This window comes from Trichechus manatus, unplaced genomic scaffold, assembly GCF_000243295.1.
Source record: "Trichechus manatus latirostris isolate Lorelei unplaced genomic scaffold, TriManLat1.0 scaffold00058, whole genome shotgun sequence".
In the NCBI taxonomy this organism is placed as follows: Eukaryota; Metazoa; Chordata; class Mammalia; order Sirenia; family Trichechidae; genus Trichechus; species Trichechus manatus.
The window spans coordinates 6893666-6917011 of NW_004443994.1; the positions used below are offsets into that span (position 1 = coordinate 6893666).

Genomic DNA, 23346 nt, shown 5'->3' on the forward strand with positions numbered 1-23346 from the left:
CACGGGTGTTGATTGTGGATCTAAGTAAAATGAAATCCTTGACAACTTCAGTCTTTTCTCCATTTTTCATGATGTTGCTTATTTGTCCAGTTGTGAGGATTTTTCTTTTCTTTATGTTGAGGTGTAATCCATACTGAAGGCTGTAGTCTTTGATCTTCTTTTCAAGTCTTCTTTGCTTTCAGCAAGCAAGGTTGTGTCATCTGCATATCACAGGTTGTTAATGAGTCTACCTCCAATCCTGATGCCGCATTCTTCTTCATATGGTCCAGCTTCTCGGATTTGCTTTGCATTGAGTTTGAATAAGTATGGTGAAAGGGTACAACCCTGACCCATACCTTTCCTGACTTTAAACTACGTGGTATACCCTTGTTCTTTTTGAACGACTGCCTCTTGATCTGTGTACAGGTTCCTAATGAGCACATGTAAGTGTTCTGGAATTCCCATTCTTCACAATGTTATCCATAATTCGTTATGATCCACATAGTCGAATGACTTCGCATAGTCGATAAAACACAAGTAAACATCTTTCTGGTAGTCTCCGCTTTTAGCCAAGATCTGTCTAACATCAGCAGTGATATCTCTCTGTGATGGATAAGTTTGTGTCAACTTGGCTGGGCCATAATTCTCGGTGTTTTGGCAGTCGTATAATGTTGTGATCACCTCCCTGTTGAGATCCGATATGTGATCACCCCCATGATGGAATCTGCTGTGAGTAGCCAGTCACTTGAAAGGGAGTTTCCTTGGGCGTGTGGCCTGCATTGAATATAAGCAACATTCTGGCAAGGCTTGGGGGCTTTTTTGCTCGTGCTGGATCCTGCAACTGACTTGTGTTCATCTGACCTCTGGTTCTTGGGGACTTTACCTGGCAGCTTACTGCAGTCTTGCCTGCCGATCTTGGGATTCATCAATCTTCCCTGCCTGCGAGCAAGAGCCCTGCTCTCTGACCTGCCAATCTTGGGTTTGCCAGCCCCTGTGGCTACGTGAATCAGGAGAAGCCTCTATCCTGACCCCCGGACTTGGAACATTCCAGCCTCTATAACCTTGTGAGCTATTTCCTTGATATAAATCTCTCTCTATATATATATTTATATGCTTCTCTAGAGAATCCAGCCTAAGACACCCTCGTTCCATGTCCTCTTCTGAATCCAGCTAGCATTTCTGGCAGTTCCTTGTTAGTGTACTGCTGCAACCTCTTTTGAATGATCTTGAGTAAAATTTTACTTGTGTATGATATTAATGATATTGTTTGATAATTTCCACATTTTGTTGGATCACCTTTCTTTGGAGTGGGCACAAATATGATCTCTTCCAGTCAGTTGGCCAGGTATCTGTCTTCCTAATTTCTTAGCATAGATGAATGAGCACCTCCAGCATTACATCCTTTTATGGAAACATCTCAATTGGTATTCCATCAATTCTTGGAGCCTTGTTTGTCACCAGTGCCTTCAGTGCAGCTTGGACTTCTTCCTTCATTATCATCTGTTCTTGATCATTTCCTGCCTCCTGAAATGGTTGAACATCGACCAGTTCATTTTGGTATAGTGATTTTGTATACTCCTTCCATCTTCTTTTGATGCTTCTCGTGTCGTTCAATATTTTCCCCATGGAATCCTTCAATTTTGCAACTCAAGGCTTGAATTTTCTCTTCAGTTCTTTTGGCTTGAGAAATGCCAAGTGTGTTCTTCTCTTTTGGTTTTCTAACTCCAGGTCTTTGTACATTTCATTATAATACTTTACTTTGTCTTCTTGAGCTGCCCTTTGAAATCTTCTGTACAGCCCTTTTACATCATCATATCTTCTGTTCACTTTAGCTACGTGATGTTCAGAGATTAGTTTCAGAGTCTCTTCTGACATAAAATTTGGTCTTTTCTTTCTTCCTTATCTTTTTAATGACCTCTTGCTTTGTTCATGTATGATGTCCTTGATGTCATTCCATAACTCATCTAGTCTTTGGTCATTAGTCTTCAATGCATCAAATCTATTCTTGAGATAGTCCCTAAATTCAGGTGGGATATACTCAAGGTCATATTTTGGCTTTCATGGACTTGCTGTAATTTTCTTCAGTTTCAGCTTGAACTTGTATATGAGCAATTAATGGTATGTTCCACAGTCAGCCCCTGGCCTTGTTCTGACTGATAATATTGAGCTTCTCCATCATCTCTTTCCACAAGTGTAGTCAATTTGATTCCTGTGTATTCCATCTGGCAAGGTCAATGTGTATATTCACCATTTACATTGTTAAAAAAAGGTATTTGCAGTGAAGAAGTCGTTTGTCTTGCAAAATTGTATCATGCAATGTCCAGGGTTGTTTCTGTCACCAAGACCATATTTTCCAGCTACCAATCCTTCTTTGTTTCCAGCTTTCGCATTCCAGTCACCTGTAATTATCAGTGTATCTTGATTACATGTTTGGTCAATTTCAGACTGCAGAAGTTGGTAAAAATCTTCAATTTCTTCATCTTTGGCCTTAGTGGTTGGTGCCTAAATTTGAGTAACAGTCGTATTAACTATCACTGACTGCATTGTACTTCAGAATAGATCTTGAAACGTTCTTTTTGACGATGAATGTGTTGTCATTCCTCTTCAATTTGTCATTCCTGACATAGTAGACCATATGAATGTGATTCAAAATGGCCAATACCAGTCTTATTTCAGCTCACTAATGCCTTGGATATCGATCTTTATGCATTACATTTCATTTTTGCGTTACATTTCATTTTTGATGACTTCCAATTTTCCTAGATTCATACTTCATACATTCCATGTTCCGATTATTAATGGATGTTTGCAGCTGTTTCTTCTCGTTTTAGTAACGTGCCACATCAGCAAATGAAGGTACCAAAAGCTTTACTTTATCCACATCATTAAGGTCAACTCTGCTTTGAGGAGGCAGCTCTTCCCCAGTCATATTTTGAGTGCTTTCCAACCTGAGGGGCCCATTTTCCAGCACTATATCAGAAAAGGTTCCACTGGCCATTTTTTTCAGAAGTAGACCACCAGGTCCTTCTTCCTAGTCTGTCTTAGTCTGAAGCTCCACTGAAACCTGTCTACCATGGGTATTCAGAATACTGGTGGCATAAACTTCCAGCATAACAGCAACACACAAACCACCACAGTACAGCAAACTGACAGATGAGGTCAGTTATTTTACCTATAAAAGGGGAAATTAGCCCTGGTGGCACTGTGGTTAAGCACTTGGTTGCTAACTGGAAGATTGGTGGTTCAAACCCACCAGCCACTCCACAGGTGAAAGATGTGGCAGTCTTTCTTCTGTAAAGATTACAGCCTTAGAAACCCTATGGGGGAGTTCTACTCTGTCCCATAGTGTCCCTATGAGTCGGAATCAACTCGATGGCAGCGGATTTGTTTTTTTGGTTGATATTTAATATGTGGATTGACAACAGTATGTATAATTTATCTATATATTGACTTGGTACAGGTAATCCTTTCCTTTTTTTTTAAACCGATAAGGTAATGATCAAAAAAAGATTAGAAAGTGTTGCTCTAAATGTTACTTTAAATATAGTTTTTGTTGTTGTTGAATTCCTTTGTTTTAGGTTACAAGAGGTGTGAAGAGGAAAGCAGATACAACAACTCCTGTAACTTCAGTAGTTAAAGCAAGTAGTGACTCTCTCCCAACATTTACAGAAAACAAATCGGTGAAAATTCCACTTATAAAAGAAAATATGCTAAAGAATGTTTTGCCAGATTCTCAGCAACAATATAAAGTTGTAAAGAATGTTAAAGTAACCAAACAATTAAAGCACTGTAGTGAGATTCTTAAAGAAATGCTTGCAAAGAAACACTTATCATATGCATGGCCCTTTTATAATCCTGTTGATGTTAATGCTTTGGGACTCCATAACTACTATATATTGTCAAAAATCCAATGGCTCTTGGAACTATTAAGGTAAATGTTGTCTTAATAGGAGGAACTTCTTTTCTTGGTTATAAAAATTACTTCCTTTGTTGTAAAGAAGTTTAAAAATCCAGAAGAAGATCAAGAAGATTGTTAAAATCACCAGTAGCCATACCACCTGCAGTGTACCACTGGTAACATTTTAAAATATATCTTTATTTTCTTCTATTCAAACACATCCATGGTTCTTTACCACAGTATTTGAGTTACGGTATGTAATACAACCCTATCTCCTGAATTTTCACTTACTGTATAGTAAGACATTTTCTGGTTACCTATTCTTAAAGAATATTTTTAATAATTACCTAATTTTAATGTAATTTTTTAAATTAAGATATTTATGTAACCTCCGTTTTTTTTTTTTTTTAAGTCTTCTGGATTGGTAAATTTTCTGTATTGCTGATTTGGAAGCTTTAAATTATTGAAAAAAATTTAATTATCAAACAATACCATTAACATCACACACAAGTAAAATTTTGCTGAAGATCATTCAAAAGAGGCTGCAGCAGTGTATTGACAGGGAACTGCCAGAAGTTCAAGCCAGATTCAGAAGAGGACATGGAACTAGGAATATCATTGCTGATGTCAGATGGATCCTGGCTAAAAGCACAGAATACCAGAAAGATGTTTACCTGTGTTTTATGGACTGTGCAAAGGCATTCAACTGTGTGGATTATAACTAATTATGGATAACATTGCAAAGAATGGGAATTCCAGAACACTTAATTGTGCTTATGAGGAAACTGTATGTAGATCAAGAGGCAGTCGTTCAAACAGAACAAGGGGATACTGCATGGTTTAAAGTCAGGAAAGGTGTGCATCAAGGTTGAATCCTTTCACCATACTTATTCAGTCTTTATGCTGAGCAAATAATCTGAGAAGCTAGAAAAATGGGGCATCAAGATTGGGAAGACTCATTAACCTGTGATACCCGGATGACACAACCTTGCTTGCTGAAAGTGAAGTGAACTTGAAGCACTTAACTGATGAAGATCAAAGACTACAGCTTTCTGTATGGATTACACCTCAACATAAGGAAAACCAATATCCTCACACTGAATAAGCAACATCATGATAAACAGAGAAAAGATTGAAGTTGTCAAGGATTTCATTTTACTTAGATCCACAATCAACACCCATGAAGGCAGCAGTCAAGAAATCAAATGATGCAATGCATTGGGCAAATCTGATGCAAAAGACCTCTTTAAAGTGTTGAAACGTAAAGATACTACCTTTAAGACTAAGGTGCACCTGAGCCAAGCCATGGTGTCTTTAGTCGCCTCATATGCATGTGAAAACTGGACAATGAATAAGGAAGACTGAAGAACTGACACCTATGATTATGGTGTTGGCAAAGAAAATTGAATGTAACGTGGACTGCCAAAAGAGCAAACAAATCTGTCTTGGAAGAAGTACAACCAGCATGTTCCTTAGAAACAAGGATGGCAAGACTGTGTCTCACATACTTTGGATGTGTTATCAGAAGGGATCAGTTATCAGACTTCATGCTTGGTAAAGTGGAGGGTAGCGACAGAAGACCCTCCACAAGATGGATTGACACAGTCACTGCAACAATGGGCCACAGCATAACAACGATTGTGATGGTGGCATAGGACCGGGCAGTGTTTCATTCTGTTGTACATATGGTAGCTATGAGTCACAGCAACTCGATTGCACCTAACAACAACTAAAAAAGTAGAACTGTAGCATCTACAATATTATTCAATATCTTAGTCTTCCTCCTGTATAACTGCCCATTTCAGTGATTTCTTTATTACTGTGTAGAATTTTGTTCTTTTAAAACAATTTAATTTTTTCTTCATCTACATTAAGTTTATTAATATGTTACCAATTTTTGTGCTAACCCTCATTTTTTTGCATCCTATTCTTCTCCTCTGGGTTTTTCTTTTTGTTGACATGCAAACTTTAGTGATTCTTCCATGAGCATCTACAGGTAGTAAACTCCTTGTATTCGTATGTCTGAAAATGTCTATAGTTTGTCCTCACGCTTGACTTATACTTTACTGACTTTAGAATTCTAGAATGACAGTTATTTTCCCTCAACACTTGGAAGATATCTTCTGGCATCTATTATTGCTAATAAGAAGTCTGCTATCAGTCTATTTGTCATCCCTGTAGGTAATCTTTCTTTCTAGTTTTGCATTTAATTTTATTTATCTTGATTGGAAATTAGCACTTTCAGGCTGAACATTCATGTCTTTCTTAAATTCTCAAAGTGTAACCACTGTCTCTTCAAAATTTTGCTTCTCTGCCTTCCCTGGTATTCTAACTCCACTGAGAGGTCATGGTACATTACCTGAAATAGGTAGCACCTGATCAGAGTTTTAAAGCATAAATAGGACTTAGTAAGTTGTAGGACATTCCAGGCAGGGGGAACAACTTGTAGGAAGGCTTTGAATTGAGCAGAATATATTCAGAATACTATATTTAGGCTAACTTGAGACACGTGGAGAATATGAAGAAATCACTGAGGGAAAATGAGATTAGAAGGAAATCATGAAAGGCCTTTATTGTGAAGAGACCTAGAGCAACCATTTTCATATTAAATTCAAGAATAATGTCCTCCTATTTGATCTTTATAATGGTTACTCTAGCAGCAGTGTGGAGAAAGATTTGGAAGTGAGGCAAAACTGGAGGTAGGGAGACTAGTTAGGAGGCTGTTACAGGATTTCAAGGGCAAGAGGATGATGACTTTATTTAGTTTTGTTGTTTGTACTTACCTATGCCAATTATCTGACGGGTGGAAAATTGTTTCTTATTTTAATAAATTAATTTCTTTAATTATAAATGAAGCCAGCATGTTGCCTTTGTTGGCCTTTTGTATTTGTTTGTGAATTGTCCATTAATATACACATGTTTTGCCCAGTAGTCTATTGGATTATCTTTTTTGTTTGTTTTCTTTTTTAATGACTGTCTGTCTACATCCCCACTCTTCTATCTGCTTATATTCAGCCACCTAATATATTTCTTTATATATATATTTTTTACTCCTCTGTTCAATTTTTAATGTCTTTTCATTCCCAGGAGAATTTTTTTTTTCATTTTTTTCTCGATTTTATTACTTATTGAAATTGAGCATATACCATATGTGCCTAACTATAACGCAGTCGAGGTGTCAGTAGGGACCATGCTCTCTCTAAAGGCTCTAGGGGAAGATCCTTTCTCGTCTTGTCCTTGCTTCTGGTGGTTCCTGGCAATCCTTGACGTTCCTTGGCTTGTAGATGTTATCACTCCAATCTCTACCTCGGTCTTCTCATATTGGATTAAGACTCACTGTACTCCGGCATGACCTCATGTTAGCTGATAACACCTTCAAAGACTTTATTTCTAAACAAGTTCACATTCACAGGTACCAAGGGTTACAACTTTAACATACCTTTTTAGGGGTCACAATTCAGTCCATAACAGATATATAGATGAATCAATCAAATGCCTATTCATAAAATTTATATTTTAAATTTAGGTACATATACCTGTTTAAAATTGTATACTTTGTAAAATAACACTAATTTAGAAATACTGTTTTCTTTTTATTACTATTCATAGAACATTTTTCTCCAAACCATAAACTCTTCATTTAGATGTTCAAGGTTGGTTTAAAGGGTTCATCTTTTAACTACTTCCCTACTGTGAAACTTGTCTACCCACAGTTATCTGAAAACACTATATTTTCCTGTTTTTGTGACTCTTTTTCCTGTTCTTTTCTGTACCTGTAATGTCTCGCTTCTTTATCTCTCCTTGTCAAAATCCACTGGATTTTTTGATGTCTAAAAGTTCTGAGACAAATGTAGCAGATTTTAATGTTTGTCAGATCTGGGTGGTGGGTGTCTGTTTTTTAGTATTTTCTGTATGTTTGAATAATATAAACAATATAAGTGCTCAAATAATTATTGAACTATGTTGTTTGTGAGTCCTGTAATTTTCCCTTCATTAAGTGAAAAATGGACAACCAAGAGTATAAGGATACATACGAATTTGCTGCAGATGTTAGATTAATGTTCATGAATTGCTACAAATACAGCCCTCCAGATCATGAAATAGGGACAATGGCAAGAATGTTCCAAGTGAGTTTACTGTGCTCTGAAAGTATTTTTCCTCTGAACACAGTTTAGAAATTTTAGAACCATAATTCAAGACATAAAGAATAACATACACACACACCCTACCCCAAGTAGTAAAAAGCAGTTTTATAAATTATACTCCTAAAACCATGTGCTTTTTTGTTTGGTGTTTTTGTTGTTGTTTTTCGTTTTTTTAATGCTGCTGCCTTGGATACAGAGGAAATTGGGAAATATTAGTGAAGAGGGGACAGTAGATACCTGAGATAGAATTGACTGCAGCCCATGTCCCACTGAAGGGAAGGCCACAGACTTTTGGAACAGTCCTTGGGAGGTAGTAGAATGATGCACCAAATTAAGGATGAAAAACCGTTGAAAGTGGGTCTCCTGTATAACTTCAGAGGTCCTAGAAGCCTGTCTTGTCTAGAAAAGAGAGAAAAATTGCTAATGTTGGCAAGGAGGGAAGCATGAGTCTTTTTACTTATGCTTTCTGCTTACTATATTTCTTCTTCTGTTATATCTTAAAGGGGAAAAAAATTCTGATGAAAATATGATATTAAAATGCTCCCTTTGTTAGAAGGTATTATTGCAGCATTAAATCAGAAATGCAGAAAACTTCTACAGTCTCATTTTTTTGTTACAGGATGTTTTTGAAAGGCATTTTGCAAAGATCCCTGATGAACCTGTTGAGAGCATGCCTCTATGTTACATCAAAACAGATACCACAAAAACGTTTGGTAGAGAAAGCAGTGGTGACGCTTCCTCTGAAGATAAAACTTCTGATGATTCCGAAGATGAACGAGTTCAACGTCTTACAAAGCTTCAGGAGCAGGTATTTGACTACTGTATTGATAACAACTTTTGATATTCCTTTCTATGAACTACTACTGATAGATCATTTATAAAATTCTTCTCATAGATTAAAAGCTATGGTATTTAGCCACTATGCCATAGCAACTATGGCTTGATCTACTTATTAGCACATTTGTAATGTTTAATAGTGTTTCATACACAAAAATCTATGTATCTTAAAATTCTGTTATTTATATTCCTAACCACAGTAATTAGTGGTTAAGAATATAAATATTGAAGCAATTTGTATGACATAATCTGAGATGTTTTATGGATGAAATCTTTAACATTTGCTACCTTTTGTGATAAAATGTTAACCTGCTCTGAGCTCAAGCTTGCAAAATCAATTATTAAAAACTTAAGACTACCAGGAAGTGTAAATTATTCTTGCTCTGGTATAGATGAATCTTAAGGATTGAGTACATGATAGTGTATGTAGTTTAATATATGTCCTTCAAAACAATGAATTTATGAAATGAAATAACTTGAAAGAAATAAATATAATATGAATTTCACAAAGGATACTCTTGACTTTTGAATACCTTCATTTTTTTAGTGTCTTTAATTATTTGGAGCCATGAATATTTAAAGACTTTTTCCTTTATCAGCTTAAAGCTGTTCATCAACAACTGCAGGTTCTGTCCCAAGTACCTTTCCGTAAACTCAAGAAAAAGAATGAGAAGTCTAAAAGGGAAAAGAAAAAAGAAAAGTTTAATAACAGAGATGAACATCCGAGGAAAAAGTTTAAGCAAATGAAACTAAAGGAAAACGCCAAGAACAAGTAAGTATCTTCTATGATGGCTTATTAAAACATAACATTACCTAAAATAAATCAGACTAAATTTAATTTTTGTTACAGTCAGCCAAAGAAGAGGAAACAACAGGTCCTTGGTCTGAAATCTGAAGATGAAGATAATGCTAAACCTATGAATTATGATGAGAAAAGGCAGTTAAGTTTAGATATAAACAAACTCCCTGGAGATAAACTTGGGCGAATAGTTCATATAATACACTCAAGAGAGCCTTCACTGAGAAATTCGAATCCTGATGAGATAGAGATAGACTTTGAAACACTGAAAGCATCAACATTGAGAGAACTAGAAAAATATGTTGCAGCATGTCTAAGAAAAAGACCACTAAAACCTTATGGTATGTACTTCTGTATATTAATAGAAATCAGTCTGGTATGTGTGTTAGTTTTTGGTGATGCTCAGTTTTGTTTTTTTGTCCCCCCACCCCAAAATTACACAGCTAAGAAAATAATGAAGTCCAAGGAAGAACTTCATTCACAGAAAAAACAAGAGTTGGAAAAGCGGTTACTGGATGTCAATAATCAGTTAAATTCTAGAAAACGTCAAACAAAATGTAAGTGGCAGTTTTAAAATGTTCCTGAGGCTATTTAATTTTATTGGCGTTTTAATGTGTTTCCGTATTTTGTAGCTGAGAAAACGCAATCATCCAACGCAGTTGTAAGCGGTTCCCGATTGAGTGAAAGCAGCAGCAGCAGCAGCAGCAGCTCATCAGCGTCTGAAAGTAGTAGCAGTGATTCATGTTCTTCAGACAGCAGTGATTCTGAATCAGGTTAGCTGTCCCCTTAAGTGTACCTCTGTTTTGGGGCAATTCTTTTCATGTAATACTGAGACGTATTTTGAAGAGATATTTGTTACTTACCCAGAACCTATAGTTTTGGTTGTCACACTTATTATTTAATTGCACGTAGACGATCTTAATATTTTCTCATGCCTTAAAATAGATACTGTATAAAATGAAACTTTATATTATACCTACGTGACTTATAGGCTTAATAATGTTGAAAATAAGTTTTCAAAAGGTGGAGCAGTCACTTGCTAAATAATACCAGATCTTAATACCAGGAAATATGAGAAAATAAAATAGAAGATCTTCACTTCTTTTTTATAAAAGATTACTTGAGGACATCTTTCACTTTATTGTATACATATATGTGGCACATGTTATAGTGTGATAGATCACTCTAATGTTGCAAAGTATTCCTGTTGTGACAATACATTCTGAATTGCATTAGCATTTTGAATTAAAAAATCAATCATTCCAGAAACTATGTAAAACATATTTCTTTTCACTTCTGTAGCCTCTTCACTGTCGAATGTTGTCGTCCTTTTATCGAAAAATGTACTTTAATTTAAGATTGTCAGTTATGCTAAAGTATTGTATTACTTTGTGTGGTTCAGCATCAACTGTACCAAGCCTAAATGATTCATGTTTTCTTTTTGTTTTTTGTTAATGGTTATGTAGTTGACAAAGTAATCACTGCCCCAAGGATATTGAGTTAGCAGTGATGTTCCATCATTGTTGACCAAAAGACAAATTCAGAATATAAGACACTTTTGTACCTAAAATTTTGTTTTATTTTTAAATGAGATGTTTCTTGTTTGTCATGAAATTTAATTCTCCCTTGAAGAACACCCCACACAGAATATTGTCGCATCAGGAATTCATAGCATTTGTTAAGAGTGTTCCTCTTATTTTTGTCTGATAGTGAAGGTCCACTGGCTCGCAATACATTCTATTTCACGTTTGGTTCTGTGTAGTTTCTATTTATGTGGTGTTGATTGCTGCATTTTGTTTTTTACATTTCTGAAATATATAGTGGTAAACATACTGCATTTTTTTGTAAGAATATACACAGTTTTCACTTTTGCTGGAATTTGTCATAGTAGAAAATTTAAAAATTAATTTAGGGCTCTAATTATACATTATTTCCTTATATTTGACTTTTAAGCATAAAACAATTTCTGGAAAAAATCTTAAGTTCCGTTTAGTTTTTAAAATTGTAATTAGCATTTGTAATTTCATCTAATAAAGCATTTGTGGTGTAATAAGTTAGAGCATTTTGTCTTTTATTTGTAGGATAAAATTCTTATTGTGTTAGTTTGAGTTATCTAATTATATATCGAAAATTGGTCAATAAGTGCGTTGAGTACTAGAGGCAAAGCACTATATATGCAGCGCTTCAATAAAGTACCTTGATTTTAATTTGAATTATCAGTTTCTGATAGAATATTCCATTATGTTACTCAAAGGAAAGAATGTTTATCAATGATGCTTTCTTAAAGTGGTACAATATATGTCTTCTCTTTTCCTAACTTTCCAACAGAATAACTCAGCCTCAGAATTCTAATCTTAAACCACTGCTTGTGTTGAATTTTTATTTTATGACTGATATTCTTCTTTAATGTCATCTTTTTCGATTAAAAGGAGCTGTTTTATATATTATTTCTAAAATGAAATCAAAGTAGCATTTTTTTGTATTTCTGTCTACTTTGTGGATAGTGTATAGGTTTGTGACACTAAAATCAATTTGTCTTATGAACATTCAAACTGCATACTTTATTGGAAAAATACTGTGTATGTAGAATATGAATTGTGAATGCAAAGTCTAACTTAATGGGGAGAAAATTGTTAATAAAATAAATCAGTAAATGAAGCAATAGGACCTTTTGTTTTAAATATTAACTTCAGTTGTACCCATTGAAATACTTCAAGGCTCAAGAACATATTTTACTTTCCTGGGAAAAATAACAGCAACAAACTATAAAGAAAAAGACAGTAAGTCATGAAAAACAAGCAGGTCAGACTATATCAATAGTAATACCTATTGTAAAAATAAGTATTTACTATTCTTGATTGCGCAATAGATGACAAATCCTATGTCAAAGTTCAGGAAGGAATAGGGCTATTTACTGAGAAAATATAATTTGTGAAAATTAGGTACATCAGCAAAAACTTTTTCTGAGGTTACATAAGTGAAAATTAACTGAAAATATAAAGATCTTGTAGCTTTAAAAGTATGATTTGTCCAGAACTGAAACTTACGTTTGAATACCACCTTGATTCCCAGAGCTCTGGTTAATTGGGCTTTTGATTATTCAAGATAGTCGATAGGAATCTAATTCCATCTTTTCTAATTCCTAATAGAGGAAACTTCTGAAAGGTTCTGTGAGGGATTATTTTCTGATAGATATTGATCTTTAGTAATTTTTTCTTAATCTTTTTTAATACTTGTCTTCCTGGATCTTTATAATAATTTCGCTATATGCATTTTTCTTAATCAAGTCACAGTCTTTTAGAATTTCGGTTTTCAGGAACAGAGCTCTAAATTCACTTTTCTGAATTCCTTAATATTATTGACTCGCTGTTCTTATGGTTATCCTGTATTATGAGTTGGTTTCTCTTTACTGAAATATTCTGTTTACGTGTGCCTAAATTTTTAAGAGTATTATCTGTGAAAAACTTGTAAGTGCTATAAGTAGTGTTAGGACTGTTCATTCCATTATTATTTAAACAGTTATCTTTCATGTATTCTCAAACTTCAGATTATACACTTTTGAAAAATACGAACTCATTAGTTCTGCTTTGTAGAAAAGGATTAGTTAGTGGCAGAGTATTGATTTCCAAGAAAATTTTTATTTAAAAATATAGGGAATTCACTTTAAGTAATTCTTATCATTTCAAACAACATATTAAATCAATTTTAAGAAAGTTATGATGAAACCCCAAGTCCATGAAAAATAAAGGTGAGAAGTATGTAGACTAGAAGCAGTACTTTATTACAAATTTCAATGTGATTTGATTTTATCATTTAAATTATCTTCTTGACTGACTTCAGAACTCAAACCAAACCCATTGCGCTTGAGTCGATGCCAACTCATAGCAACCCTATAGGACAAAGTAGAACTGCCCCATAGGGTTTCTAAGGCTGTAAAATCTCTACAGAAGCAGACTGCCACATCTTTTTCCCATGGAGCAGCTGGTGGGTTCAGACCACTGACCTTTTGGTTAGCAGCCCAGCGCTTTAACCACTGTGCCACCAGGGCACCTGACTGAAATCAAGATATGCAAGTAGTCATGTGCAGATGAGTCAAGAACATTTATTAAATATTGGTATAAATATAAAACCTTTCCAAATTATCATTAAATGTCAGATCAAAGATGTAAATGGGGCTTGAGAATAAAATTAATTCCAGATGCCTATGTCTACATTGGCTAGGCTGTGCTAGTATGAACCCATAAGCTATTGAAAGTTTTCCTAATGCACAGTAACTCTGACACTATCTTGAGTGATACAATAGGGAGTAATATAACTAATAACTAATGGCTTTAATCCTATGACTCATAAATATTACCGAGAAAAAGGAATCAAATAGAGCAGCTCAACAGTACTAGTGCTTTTGATTGAAATCTTGTGGAAACAACTCTAAAAACTGTCTAAAATGTAGGCTCATATTAGTGTGAAATAGAATATTTTTCAGAAATGTTCAATTTCAATTGTTAAACACAAATTCAGTATTATGGCATCAACTCACTACTTTTCTTTACCTGGTAAAGACTTGAAGTGAATTTGTCACTTTGCCCTTTGGACTTTTATTGGCTTTAGTGTAATCTTCAGGCCTTCTATAGAAGTGACAAGAATGTGATTTTTTTTTTCATGCAAGGGCAAAAGGACTAACTTGGTTCGAGCCTAGATTTTATTATAATTTTTTGGAATGATTTAGTAAATGCAGGAAGTATGCAGTGACAGTCTTGGAATAATCTTCGTTATTCAAGCTAATAAGTTTAAAACAAACGATTAGAGTTCATCATTTAAAATATTATTTAGCTTCTCATCAAAGCATTTTGGTTCAACGTACTAGAAGGATAAAATTCAGCAACCCCAGCTTAATAAAAAATGCATATATTGAGGCCCGTCCTTGAACTTTGCTTGGGTCTTAGAGATAGTGATGAATTTTGTCTTTTGCATTTAAAATTTTTTCTGCTTAAACTGAGTCATCCTGAATAAACAAGACTGTCTAGAATAATGTTTCTCAACCTTAGCGCAGTACATTAGAGTCACTTGGAAAACTTTTCAATAAAATATTGTGTCTGGATTTTAATTGAATTGGGAGTAGGGCTAGGTATATGTAGTGTTAAAAGTTTCCCATGTGATTCTCATGTACTGCCAAGTTTGAGAACCATTAGTGTAGATTTTTTTTTTTTTTTTTTACTTTCTAGCCCTTGGTAAAAGTAAGAGGCATTTTATAATTGTTTTGCTTTTTCAACTGCTTCAATGAAAATTGCCAAAACATTCTTTAAAGGGAGCAAATTTTTTTTTAGTTCAAAAACAGAAAGCTTGCTTTTTGTCAATAGAATATGGCTTGGATGATAAACTTGGGTAAATCATTTAACATCTCTGGACCTGCTTGCTTTCTTATAAAATAAGGTTGTAGAACCAGATAGTAACTTCCAATCATTTTTCTATATCCTGTCCTCTGTAACCAAAGTGAGTAATTTGTTTTTTTTAATTTAAAAATCTTCAGTAATGATTTCTGGTACATATAGCATTGTATTCTGTTTTTGCATTATGGCTTTATATTCCTATTCAACTTTTCAAGTTTTTTTTAGTCCAAGTTAAATTGCTGATAATTTTTGTATTTCTGAACCATCTATCTCAGTGCCTTGATAGGTGGTAGGTGTTAAATAAGCCCTTTCATCGAATCTCTGTGGTTCTTTCCAGCTCTTTTTTTATTCTATAATTAAATGATTTTACAAGGCAGACTTTCTAATCAAAGCCTTATATTGAGGTTTTTGGGGAGATGTGAAATGAGCACATACTGTGTAATGCGTGTAGTAGGCATTTGTTTATTAGTTTATGTATATTACCTAATTTGATCCTTATAAGGTAGGTGTGTGCATGTTATCAAAGTTCCCCAGAGAAGTTTTTTGATGTATATGTTGTCGTTATAGTGCTCAATTTAATTGATATTTGTTAGACCTGGTAGGGCTTCTTTGCTAATTGAAATGTGATCCTAAGCTTGATAGTGAAAATATGTATGCTTACCTTTTAATTCGAAAGACCAGGATCTCATATATAAAGAGACATGTAGCAGTTTTGGTTTACTGTGCTCCTGGAAAGGCAGTTATGTAAGATTAGAATGAGAAGCAAAATGCTGAGTTATAGGCTATCATTATTCATCTATCTATAATCTGTAAGACGTTTATGAGACAGACAATACTCAGTGGTTTTGATTTTTTCTATTAATTCTTTGATGCCTTTCGCTAGTGTTTTCAGTTTTTGAGATACTAATTTTATAGTAATTCTGAGCTTTAATTTTATAGCTCAGAAAACTAAGGTGATGCCCTTGAAGTTTTTAGCAGAACACTAATGCAATGTTATATTTTTTAGTATAGTTTATATTACAGGATAATGTAGTTTAGGTCCATATTTGAATAATAAGATAGATGTATAGTTGTGCATATATTATATAATCATATTAATGAAGTCTGTTTTTTTGTTGTTGTTCAAAGCTGAAACCATAATTTCTCCCCTAAATGTGAACTACCTGAATCTATACCCTCAATCTTTGCAGGCTATCTTCTCTTCCCCTTCAACTTAACCCCTGACACTTAATAATACTTAGTGGAGTAACATTAAGATGACTCATATCATTTTAAATACTTGAATTCTTTAAATTAAAGCACGTCATTGAGTGGCATGTAGCAATTTTAACAATGTCCAGCATCAAACATTTTAGGAGAGGAAAGAACAGTAACACATCCAATGGAAACTGATGGCATTTCAGGAGGCAGAAGGTAATTATTAAAATTAGAATGTTTTAAGTTTAAATAATACTTGGTGTTGACCAGCCTTGGTGCCCTGGAGCCTAAAGCAAATAGCACTCAGGTGGTTCATGAAAGCTGGCCTAAAGAGATGGATCAAGGCAGTGACTACCAGCTTGATGCTCTGCCACACTTACTTAGGCTTGTGATTGGGGAGGATAGCACCAGAATCAATTGTACGGTAAAGATAAGAGAGACTGATTAGCACCCTGCCAACGATATCTCTTTTTACATCTACTTCTACTCGCAGTGTCAGCTGTAAAGATATTTCTAAAGGTAAAGGAGGTACTATGTACTAAAAAACTCATTTGTTATGTAGTTGAGGCTGCCAAATAGCTTGGAAGTAAATAAAAAGATTATTAATTAGATGGGATATTTGTTATAGAGCTTAGCAAGCAGAGCACACTTTACCACAGAGATCAGATAGCTTCACTTTTAATAAAAGGCTATCCACTCAGATAAATGACCATACCCTTCTAATAAATTCTTAATTATTTTAATTAAGCCTCTTAATGGCTTCATTTGTAACTATTTGGTAAAAGATGATTTTAGTATAATTGGTACTGCTTTTTTAAAACCTTGTTATCTCTGTTGTAACTTGTTTCTTTTGAAGCTATCACTTATTCACGCTCTTTACTGTGAAGTAACACACTGTTCTTTCTTGTCTAAACATAATCCAAATTGAAATTTAGAATGGATATTTATTCCATTATGTGCAAAAGAAAATACCTGAAAAACTAGTATCCCTTTAGAAAAGTTGACTAATTCAGAGAGGGCCAAACCCTGTGACTATTAAGAATTTCTTGATTTAAGAGGTTGATATTAAAGGAATTCTCTTGAAATCACCATTTTATTTCTAATTTAGGTGGTAATTTCTTAAGCTGGCAAATATTGAAATACTTAATTTATGTACACTTGCAGAAATATTTCCTAAATTTACTGGAGTGAAACAGAATGATTCTCCTTCTAAAGAGAATGTAAAGGTAAGTTAATTCTTTATTTGTACTTTAGACTTTATAAGGTATATATGTTATAACTCACTGGTATAGTAAGTAGTAGCTTTCTTGGTTGACTTAACATGAAAAGAGTTGTCACTTTCTTCAGCTTATCAGCTAAATGCTCAAAGATTTCTTCCTAAAGAAGATTGAATAGAGAAACTATTTGGCTTCATTTTTCTAACAGGATAGAGCTGTTATGTAAGTCAAACAGATTAGTACAACAAATTCTAGAAGCTTCAGTTTAGCCTTGGAAATTGGAATGTAGGCGATAATGGCCTTGCTATCTCCATGTGTGCGCAGTACTGTGTGCATAGTAAGTTGAAGTTTCTTTAAAAAAAAGAAGGGGGCAGAGCCAACATGGCGCTGTAGATAGCAGCACCACACCGTCCCTCTGCAGCAAAGACCAGAAAAACAGGGACAATCATCAGTCCTGGTACCCTAAGCATCAAATGAAGAAATAAAGAACTCAACCAAGCACCAAATGGCATAAGAAACTGACAGAGAACAGAGAGTGAGGACAGTTACGAGCGGAGGTCCCCTATCAGCTAACACAGCACAGATCCACCATCTTGGACTCCTGTCAGAGATCAGCGGACAGGGAGTACGGGAAAGCAGATTCAGGGAGTTCCCAGCAGGAGACAGAGCACCTGGTAACCAGTGAGACACACTTTCCTACCCCTCACCCAACCTCCCCCTGCTCAGCCTTCACCGCTTCCCTGTGGGCTGATTCCCGGCTTCCCGGTGGGCCGATTACCGGCTTCCCAGTGGGCCAATTCCTGGCTTCCCAGAGGGCCTGTTCACTTCTGCCCAGTGGAACAATCCAGGACTTCCTGGTGGGCTGATTCACTGCTTCCTGGCGGGCAGATCTGCCACTTCCCAATGGGCCATGACCGCAGCACGGGAGGCGCTGGTTCCGTGCCACGCAGATTCTCCCCATCCACGCCAGCTGACTTTTTCACTGTCATTTCCTTGTGGCTGGTGTTGCTTTTTTTGGCCTCTTTGTTTCTTCGCTGCCTCTCACCTCCTCCCCCTCCTTTCTCTTGAACACCTGACTCCATGTGCTATCTTCGCTTATTTACAGACTGTGAAGCGCCGCTCAGCTGGGGAACTGCTTCCCCAGTCCACACCACCATGCTGGTGGAATCCCTGGGGGCTTTGTTTTTTTCTTTCTTTTTTTTTTCCTCTTTCTTTTTTCCTTTTTATTTTTCTGCATTTCTCAGCTTCTTGTCTCTTTCTACTTACCTTCTTTTCCTGTCTCCTGAATACCTTGTACTGTGTATCATCTACACCCCTTCTAGCCAGGCTGTACTGTGCAGCTTGGGAGCTGCTTCCCAGGTCTGCACAGCTGTGCCAGTGGGATCCCTGGGGGCATTTTTTTTCTTTTTCTTTTTCCTCGGTTCTTGGTTTCTTGTCTCCCCACTGCAACGGCAGACTTCCTCAGCACTTTTTTTTGCTCCTGTTTCTCTCTGCTCTTTCTCTTCTTTTCCATACACAACCTAGCTCCACACATCACAATCTCCCCCACCCCCTCCCTCCTGCCTATCTTCACCGTATGCTGAACATTGCACTCCTGAGCAGCACAGGCACGGCCTACCTGAACCTGCCCTGTACTGGCCCCCAGCTCACCTTGTTGGACCCAGTACGTGCCACAAACAGCCTATTCCAGCCACTTCCCTTCAGCTGGACCTGCCCTGCTGCACCACAGCTGAGTGGCTGGTCCTGCCCATTGGACAAGGAGGTGAAAAATACTGTTGTCCACAGATGAGCAAACAATAAAGAATGCACAGCCCGCCTGCTCAGACATAACCAAATAAAACAAAAAAGCAGGATGAAACAAATCTGCAATCAATAAATGAAGAAAATAACTACTGAATGTCCCAAAGACAACAGACAATATCAAAACATATTTAAAAAAAAAAAACAGAACCAGATGGTTCCACTAGGCATACAAAATAAAACACCAGATGACTTTCCAGTAGAAGAAAAGGCACTAGAACTACCTGATAGGGTATTCAAATCTCTAATATTCAGAGATATCCAAGAGTTGAAGCAAAAAGCAGACTAAAGTGAGGAAAAAATAGACAAATTCATGGAAGAAGCAGACAAATTCATGGAAAATACAGACAAAAAAAAAATGGAAGAATTCAGGAAAATAATACACGAACAAAATGCCAAAATAAATTCACAACTGGAAAGCATACAAAAACAATAATTAGAAATCCAAAAGGTAAACAGCAGGATTTCAGAAATGGACAGTGTTATATAGAAGGGCTGAAGAATAAGTTTTAAACAATGGAAGACAGGATCAGCAAAAGTGAAGACAAATAAATACTTGGATACCACTTTGAGGAAAAATCAGAAAAAAGAACAAAGAAAAGTGAAGAACCCCTGAGAATGATGTGGGATACAATCAAAAGCAAAAATTTTCGAGTGATCAGAATTCCACAACGGGGAGAAAATGGAAAACACAGAGAGGATCATTGCAGAATTGCTGAAAGAAAACGTCCCTAATACCATGAAAGATGAAAAGCTGAATGTCCAAGAAGCTCAACGAACCCCATATAGGCTAGACCCCCAAAAGAAAATCACCAAGGCTTATCATAATCACACTCACTAAAACCAAAAACGAAGGAATACTGAGAGCAGCTCGAGAAAAACAAAAAGTCACATACAGAGGAGAAACAATACGACTAAGCCCTAATTACTCAGCAGAAACCATGCAGGCAAGAAGGCAATGGGATGACATATATAAAACCTTGAAAACAAAAATTGCCAACCAAGAATAATATATCCTGCAAAACTCTCATTCAAATATGATGGTGAAATTAGAACATTTCACAATAAACAGAAATTAAAGGAATATGTAAAAACCAAACCAAACCAAACCAAACTTATGAAAATTATTAAAGGGAGTCCTTCAGTTTGAGAACAAACAACATCATACAATAGCCTGAATCTAGGATGCAAAACCGCACCAACCAGATTTCAGTCTAGGAAATTAATGCTCAAGGATTGATCAAAACTAAAAGATTTACAACAGGGAACCCTTTTAGCTCAGTAATGACGTCATTCTGGAGGTTCACCTTTTAGCCAAAGATTAGGCAGACCCATAGGACAAAATGAGACTAAAGGGGCATACCAGCCCAGGGGCAAGGACTAGAAGGCAGGAGGGGACAGGAAAGCTGGTAATAGGGAACCCAAAGTCGAGAAGGGGGAGTACTGACATGTCATGGGGTTGTTAACCAATGTCATAAAACAATATATGTACTAAATGTGTAATGAGAAGCTAGGTTGTTCTGTAGACTTTCATCTAAAGTACAATTAAAAAACTGGAAGAAAAAATAAAATGAAAAAAAGATAGTGTGAGAATGATAGCTAGGGATTCTAAAGATAATGCTTGTAATTGCCAGCTATCCATTGTAGCAGTTCTGTGTTTGATTAGTAGTTGATATGCTTTGTAAAGGATAGAAGTAATTTTTTTGTTGTTTTACTAATTGAGGTTGTCATCCTCATATACAATTTTTTTTATCCTTTGTACCCATCCCAGATATAGGATTACAGTGAATTTATTTAACAACATGTAACTATGTTAGGGGAATATAATGATAAATAACACTGGCTTGAAGGAGCTCTAAATTGTGAGAAGGGGTATAATCACACGGTTAAGAGACTGTATGATTAATGTTATAATAATCTATGTTCAAAATTTATGGAGAAAATGAGGGAGGAATACGTATTTCCTGAAGGAGGGACAGGTTTCACAGAGAAGGTAATGCTTAAACTGAATTTGAAAGGATAGGAAAAGGAAGAAATGGGTAGTATACTGACATGCAGATTAAGGGCTTATTTTTTAAACAAAGGCATGAAGAGAGGCAAAAAAAGCGCAGCAGGTGTATTCAAGGAAATGTAGCAGCAAGGATATTTGTAAGGAAGCAGGGGATTAGATGGTTTGGGGAATATAATAGGGAGTACTTTGAATATCTAAGTGAATTGTTGTTAGGTACTTTAGGGTTTTCTAGGCTGTAATCTTTCTGGGAGCAGACTGCCAGGTCTCCCCCTGCCCCCCGCCCCCGGAGCTGCTGGGTACGTTCAAACAGCCAACCTTTCAGTTAGCAGCCGAGCTCTTAACTGTTGCGCCTTCTAAGTGAATTACTAATATTTAATTTTGGGGGGGCAGTAGTGGTTCCGTGGTAGCATTCTTACCTTCCGTGTAGGCACCCAGGTTTGATTCCCAGCCAATGTACCTTAAGCACAGCCACCATTTATCTGTCAGTGGAGGCTTACATGTTGCCATGATGTCGAATAAGTTTCAGTGGAGCTTCCAGACTAAGACAGACTAGAAAGAAAGGCTTGACAATCTACGTAAAAAAAAATCAGCCAGTGAAAACCCTATGAATCACAACAGTTTGATCCCATTGTGCATGGAGTCGCCATGAGTCAAGGGCCAACTGGATGGCAGCTAACAACACTTTGGTAGGGAGGAGTGAGTTCTCAACGGCTTTTGAGTAGGAAGAAGATACAGGTGGTCTGTCTTGCCATAGGTATTAGTAGAATCAGAAAATCATACCAAGTTAAGAAAGAACTTTGAAAGCATTCTTAATATATACCATGTGGAATACCATCATTACAATCTATTTGTGGCCAAAATATTTTGCTCACTAAGGAAGAAAATGCCCATATGTGATACAGGAGGGTATATATTAATCTATAGATTAATTAATGCATGAGTATATTTGTGTATTTCAGAAAATGACCTTTTGTTTATTTAAACCTCAGCCTTTGATTTTAAGCTTTGGACTTGGGTCTGCATTATCATTGGGATAAACAGTACTGTGAAAGTCATTTCATCAGGCTAGCATAGGTGCTATACATACACTTGCTTTGTCTATGCACTCATCCCCAATCTCCTTATTAGAATGAGGAGAAAGACTGTCCTATTCCTTTCTGTACTGCCTGCAACTCAGAGCTTAATAAATAAGGTATCTGGGCTTTGATACTGTAACTTAGTTTGCCACTGGATAGGTGTGAGATCTTAGGCAAGTTACTTTATTTCTAAGTCCTTTTATAAACTGTAAATACGGATAATATTTATATCTTATAGGTTTATTAAAGAAAAAATATATAAAGGCCTTAGCCTGGTGCCTCACACATAGTAAGCATTAAATAAATGTTTATTATTACAGTACAGCTTTTAATAAACAGTTAATACTGAATCAGAATTTGTTGATTTTAAATTCCCCCCTCATATCTGTAATTCAATAAGGAAAAGGGGGTAAAGAAAGTGGATTGATCTCTAGACTTGGTATAAAAGCTCAGTTGTTATTTTCAGTGGATCACTGGAAAGCATTTAAAAATGAGTTGTTGTTAAATGCCATCAAGTCAGTTTCAACTCATAGCAACCCTGTGTGACAGAGTAGAACTGCCCCAGAAGGTTTTCTAGGCTGTAATCTTTACAGGAGCAGATTACCAGGTCTTTTCTCCCACAGAGCCACTTGGTGGGTTAGAGTGCCAACTGTTAGGTTAGCAGCTGAGCACTTAACTATTGCACCACCAGGGCTCCTTTTGAAAATGAATAGCACTGTTTAATGGCATGTGTCTATGTGTACTAGTAACTAAGATAATAGGATTTGACTAATTCTTCTTATGAGCTATATGATGGCCGAGTTACTTAATCTTTCTAAACCTTAGCTTCCTCATCTGTAAGATAGGGATAATTATACCTCACAGGGTTGTGTGACTTAAATGATATGGTGTTCAAAAGGTAGTATTAAATTATATTCTTTCCTCTTCTGTTTACATTCTCTTAGTTAAATTTCTTATGTGGTTAAAATTCTGAAAGATAATTGTTTTTACTTTATCTTAG

The 23346-nt window shown here is 35.9% G+C and overlaps 1 protein-coding gene across 1 annotated transcript in view; it reads left to right on the plus strand.

The window, feature by feature from the left end:
• The window catches only part of BRDT (bromodomain testis associated), a 65232-nt gene that overhangs the window by 8958 nt on the left and 32928 nt on the right, over window positions 1–23346 (plus strand). The window contains 10 exon segments of the mRNA XM_004378732.1: window positions 3558–3870; window positions 3873–3910; window positions 7876–8004; window positions 8642–8830; window positions 9459–9631; window positions 9710–9999; window positions 10102–10215; window positions 10291–10431; window positions 17407–17468; window positions 21199–21252. Coding sequence (XP_004378789.1) covers window positions 3558–3870; window positions 3873–3910; window positions 7876–8004; window positions 8642–8830; window positions 9459–9631; window positions 9710–9999; window positions 10102–10215; window positions 10291–10431; window positions 17407–17468; window positions 21199–21252 — 1503 coding nt within the window.